The following is a 5,587-nucleotide window of genomic DNA, read 5'->3' on the forward strand; positions in this document are numbered from 1 at the left end:
GGAATTGTCAGCATTTTCTATTTCTTTTGCGAATAAAACACTTCGGGGGTCCTTCTAACAAGGACCTCCTAGCCTAAAACCTCTCCTCGGAGAAAATAGGGGGCCTCAAACAAATGAAATTCTCTAGCCCGCTTTCCCCAGGATAAGGCAGGCATCCAAATGGAAAAAAAGGGGCCGGCCAAGGGGTCTCCTGTCAGCTCCTTGCCCTGTGAAACCCAGCAGGCCTGCCTGTCTTCTGTCCTCTTCGGGCTGTCCAGGGGCGCAGGCCTCTTGCGGGGGAGCTGGCCTCCCCGCCCCCTCGCCTGTGGCCGCCCTTTTCCTGGCAGGACAGAGGGATCCTGCAGCTGTCAGGGGAGGGGCGGCGGGGGGTGATGTCAGGAGGGCTACAAATAGTGCGGACAGCTAAGGGGCTCCGTCTCCCCTCTTCACATCCACTCTCCAGCCGGCTGCCCGTCCGCTGCCTCCTCTGTGCGTCCGCCCAGCCAGCCTCGTCCACGCCGCCACCATGAGCCAGGCCTACTCCTCCAGCCAGCGCGTGTCCTCCTACCGCCGCACCTTCGGCGGCGCCCCGGGCTTCTCGCTGGGCTCCCCGCTGAGCTCTCCCGTGTTCCCTCGAGCAGGCTTCGGTACCAAGGGCTCCTCGAGCTCAATGACATCCCGCGTGTACCAGGTGTCGCGCACGTCGGGCGGGGCCGGAGGCTTGGGGTCGCTGCGGGCTAGCCGGCTGGGGACCACCCGAGCGCCATCCTATGGCGCGGGCGAGCTGCTGGACTTCTCGCTGGCCGACGCTGTGAACCAGGAGTTCCTGGCCACGCGCACCAACGAGAAGGTGGAGCTGCAAGAGCTCAATGACCGCTTCGCCAACTACATCGAGAAGGTGCGCTTCTTGGAGCAGCAGAACGCCGCGCTCGCCGCCGAGGTCAACCGGCTCAAGGGCCGCGAACCGACTCGGGTCGCCGAGCTCTACGAAGAGGAGATGCGCGAGCTGCGGCGCCAGGTGGAGGTGCTCACCAACCAACGCGCCCGCGTCGACGTGGAGCGTGACAACCTGATAGACGACCTGCAGAGGCTCAAGGCCAAGTGAGGGCCCAGCGCCTCCCAGATCTTTCCCCTCATCCCCATCCCCTACAGCCTCCCACCCTCACCCCGCAGAGCCTGAGACCCTCCCTCCTCAGCCCTTGTTTGGGAAAGGTCATTTCCTAGGGTTCAGTGCTAAGTAGAGATGGACTCCGGATCTTTCCGTGGCCCCTCCTATGTAACATTGGAGTAGTTGTCTTAGGGAGGTAGACAAAGAGAAGAAATGGGGGGCCTTGCTTAGTGCACGGTGGGCGACTGCCTGTGAAAGGATGCTAAGTTGCTTAAGTGACAGTATGGTGATGACCATAGCCAAGGAAAGGGTCAGAGCACGTTCAGAGGGAGAAGAGAAGTTGATGAGAGCCTGGAAGGATGGATGGATTGGGAAGCGCAGGAGGGAAGTCAGGTAGTAGCGTTCAGCTCAGCTGTGATGAGCCCCGAGGGAGGGGCAGGGATGGGGGTGTGGGGGCTGGGTCCCTGGGTCTAGCTGAGGTAATGCTATTGCACTAGGTAAATGGACAGGTTTGAGTAAAGGGGACAGTGGATAAGGGCTGTGGCCCATTCCACCATGATCCAGTAAAAAAGGCTGAATAATCCGGATATGGGGGCACACCCCTGTAATTCCAGCACTAGGGAGGATGGTACAGGAGAACTGCCATGAGTTCTAGGCAAGCCTGGGATACAGAGCAAGTACAAGACCAACGGGGCCTACTTAGCAAGATTTGTTTTAGAAAATTAAAAAAGAATTTTTTTTTTAAAGACTCCGTACTGACGGTCCTGTTTCTGTTTACCCAAATGAGCAGTGTCACCTTCTTGCCACCAAAGTCACAAACATTTATTTAGCTCCTACATGGGTCAGGCTATGCCTGGGAACTTAGAGGTGGATAAAATAAAACAGAGTTCCTAACCCCGCGGGAGGTCAGTCTATCTGGGACACAAGACTTCAAGGGTGTGGCTCCAGGGTTGAGACAGAGCCACTTCCTGCTACCCTCCTCGTGGGCGGGGCCTCTGCTGTTGCTTTTTTTTCCCCCTGGGCCTCTTGTTCTATCCAACCACCAAGGCTTGTCCCTGTGTCCTGAGCTGGCTCCCTGGTAGGTCCCCAGTCAGTAGTTCTGTACAGCTGGCTTTGTCCCTCACTATCTGTTTGTCTGTCTGTCTGTCTGTCCTGGCTAGGCTACAGGAGGAAATCCAACTGAGAGAAGAAGCAGAGAACAACTTGGCTGCCTTCCGAGCGGTGAGCCCTCTTTGGTCCCCAGCGGTCACCTCTCCTCTCTCTGGTCCCCACTTGAGCTGTTCCTGACCCTGACGTTGTCTTTTCCTCCGTCCAGGATGTTGATGCAGCCACTCTAGCTCGCATTGATCTGGAGCGCAGAATCGAGTCCCTCAATGAGGAGATTGCGTTCCTTAAGAAAGTGCACGAAGAGGTACCAGGGGCCCTTGGGTGATGGTGAAGGCAGCTAGAAGAGGGGCGTAGCGTGGGGTGGGGGTAGGGGCGTGGCGTGGGGTGGTGGTGGGGATAGTTCTGAAATGGGGTGTGTGGAGGTGCTTTGGGAGGGTCCAGAAGGGGACTGAAGCCCCACTGTGCCCTGCAGGAGATCCGTGAGCTCCAGGCCCAGCTTCAGGAACAGCAGGTCCAGGTGGAGATGGACATGTCCAAGCCGGACCTCACAGCCGCCCTCAGGGACATCCGGGCTCAGTATGAGACCATTGCAGCTAAGAACATCTCTGAGGCTGAAGAGTGGTACAAGTCCAAGGTGCGTGGTCTAGCCTAGGAACTCAGGCATCTCTCCTCTATCTCCATGTGAAATGCTTCCTGTACTTGCATCCATGGAGCAGGGTGAACCTAGAGTCTCCATACTCCCTTGCCTACGCTGCATCCTGCTTCTCTCCCTCTCAGAGACCCTTTCTCTGCCCTCAGGTTTCAGACTTGACTCAGGCAGCCAATAAGAACAACGATGCGCTGCGCCAAGCCAAGCAGGAGATGATGGAATACCGACACCAGATCCAGTCCTACACCTGCGAGATTGATGCCCTCAAGGGCACCGTGAGTCCCTCCCCATCCCACAACCTCAGCTTCTTTCTGTCTGCCACTTAGCTCATATCCTCACCCTGTGATACTTTGAGCCCATTACAGAGATGGTAAAACCAGATGGGTGGATTCCTAGTTGGGTACTAAGGAATCAGATGAGCCCTGGGGGTGTCTTCCTGTGAGGTTGGATGACTGGATGCTCCTTTTTAGGTGGTTTATTCTGAATGGCCACGTAAGACTTTACTGGAGCTCAGGGTGCCACAGCTAAGAAAAAGCCTTTGACGATTCTTCTACCTAACCATAAGAACCTGGAGGTGCCTCCAACCTCCAACACTAGGTCTCATTCCCATCCCGGTTCTCTAAGGCCCTCCCTCCTAGACATGCTCTGAGCCTACCCTTGACTTGGACCCCTTCATCCCTTGCAGAACGACTCCCTGATGAGGCAGATGAGGGAGCTGGAGGATCGTTTCGCCAGCGAGGCCAGTGGCTATCAGGACAACATTGCACGCCTGGAGGAGGAGATCCGACACCTAAAGGATGAGATGGCCCGCCATCTGCGGGAGTACCAGGACCTGCTCAATGTGAAGATGGCCTTGGATGTGGAGATCGCCACCTACCGGAAGCTACTGGAGGGCGAGGAGAGCAGGTGAGGGTTCAGGTGTAAGGTTGGGGTGCTGGAAGCCCAGCCCACCCCATATCTCAACAAGACCTGGAAGCAGTTTTACCCAAGAGGCTACCATTCTGCCCATTGCAGAAAATTAACAAGGGCCACCTGGGTAAAGCACAATGTAATTAACAGCTTTTTATGAGAGAGAGAGAGAGAGAGAGAGAGAGAGAGAGAGAGAGAGAGAGAGAGAGAGAGAAGCATAAGTATTCCCTTATTCACCTTTAGAATTAAGAACCCACAGTATAAAATCATATTTGGCAATCAGTAATAAAATATTACTGCCAGTCAAGGGAGCCATGAAAGCGGAATGGAAAATGATGAGGATGGAAAGGGCGGGGCTAGAGACAAACAGAGAAATGGAGAAGCAGGAAGCCTTGTACACTGATAGAGTGGAGGCTAAGGGGAATGCACATACAAACACACAGTCACTTGTGCTCAGAGGAAAAGACAGAGATAATGTGCTCAAAGCAATCCACCCAAACTTCAGCTATGAGAAACAGGAGTGTGACCCTTCAGTGGTGGTACCCGCCTTTAATCCCAGCACACAGGAGGCAGAGGTAGGTGGAACTTTTTTAAGTTCAAGGCCAGCTTGGAATACAGAGTGAGTTCCAGGACAGCCAGGGCTACATGAAGAATCCCCGTCTCAAAAACAAAGCAAAACAAAACCCAACACACACACACACACACACACACACACACACACACACACACTCCTCTAAAGGAATCTTCTGGGAGACAGAAACATTATGAATCTGGATTGTACCGGAAGTTACATGGAGATATACTTCTTAAAACTCACTAGATGTACTCTAACATTTCCATTGTATGTAAGTTTAACGTCAATTTAAGACAGATCAATTATGCTAACAAATGGTGCCTACCCGTCAGTAGTCATAAAGAGCATGGTGAGGAGCCTAGGTACAGAGTCATACGGAGAATTCAGGGGGTTTACTTGTTTCTTTCGGGCGGGCCTCAAACATGCTGTGTAGTTCAAAGATGACCTTGAACACCCGTTCCTCTTGTCTCCATTTCCTAAATGATGGGACCTAACAGACTGCCACCATGCCTGGTTCACGTGGTGCTGGGGAATTGAACCACAGCTTCCTGAATGCTCAGCAAGCTATCTCCCAAATGAGCTCCATCCCCAACCCCTGCGTTTTGTAGAACATACACCTAGCACGCCATGAATGACCTTTTAAGGTAGACAGATCCTCTCTTGTAGCTTAGGCATAAATGGTTGGCTCCTGGATCTGGCCTGCCTGGGGTGGGGAGGGCACAAAGCGAGTTTCTCAGCCTCTGTCCATGCCTCCCCTAGTGCCAGGAGCAAGGAAGATCGGGGGGTCCTGGAGGGTGCAGTGGGTTAGCTGTGCCTGAAGTCAGGATGAGCGTGGGTGAACGTTCTAGAAGGAGCAATTTCTGGGACAGCTAGAGTTGGTTCTTGCTCTGTGCATTGTGAGTAGTAGGGGTACTGGGCTCAGTGGGCCTGGGACAACTAGGGATGCTTGGAGAGAAGCAGACTAAAGAGTGAGGAGCAGGATTTCAGGGGGAGACTGGAGTGTTCTTAACCCTCTGGGGACGTGGTCTCTCCCTCTTCAGGATCAACCTTCCTATCCAGACCTTCTCTGCTCTCAACTTCCGAGGTGAGTGTGGGCTGGAGGGCAGAGATGGGCTGCAGGGATTCAATTTGGGTAGCCCAAGTCCATTAGGAGAGAAGGATAGACCCCTGGAGGAGGCCAGGCTTGAAAGAAAAAGAGGACTGTAGCTAAAGCACTGAGGTGGTGGTGGTGGTGGTGGTGGTGGTGGTGGTGGTGGTGGTG

The 5,587-nt window shown here is 54.2% G+C and overlaps 1 protein-coding gene across 1 annotated transcript in view; it reads left to right on the forward strand.

The window, feature by feature from the left end:
- Positions 1-420: 420 nt before the first annotated feature.
- Des (desmin) overlaps positions 421-5,587 on the forward strand; it is a 7,630-nt gene continuing 2,463 nt past the window's right edge. The window contains exons 1-7 of the mRNA XM_021199367.2: positions 421-1,080; positions 2,248-2,308; positions 2,403-2,498; positions 2,667-2,828; positions 2,993-3,118; positions 3,529-3,749; positions 5,367-5,410. Of these exons, the coding sequence (XP_021055026.1) occupies positions 506-1,080; positions 2,248-2,308; positions 2,403-2,498; positions 2,667-2,828; positions 2,993-3,118; positions 3,529-3,749; positions 5,367-5,410 (1,285 nt within the window). The 5' untranslated portion in view covers positions 421-505. The remainder of the gene's footprint in view (positions 1,081-2,247; positions 2,309-2,402; positions 2,499-2,666; positions 2,829-2,992; positions 3,119-3,528; positions 3,750-5,366; positions 5,411-5,587) is intronic.

This window comes from Mus pahari, chromosome 5, assembly GCF_900095145.1.
Source record: "Mus pahari chromosome 5, PAHARI_EIJ_v1.1, whole genome shotgun sequence".
In the NCBI taxonomy this organism is placed as follows: Eukaryota; Metazoa; Chordata; class Mammalia; order Rodentia; family Muridae; genus Mus; species Mus pahari.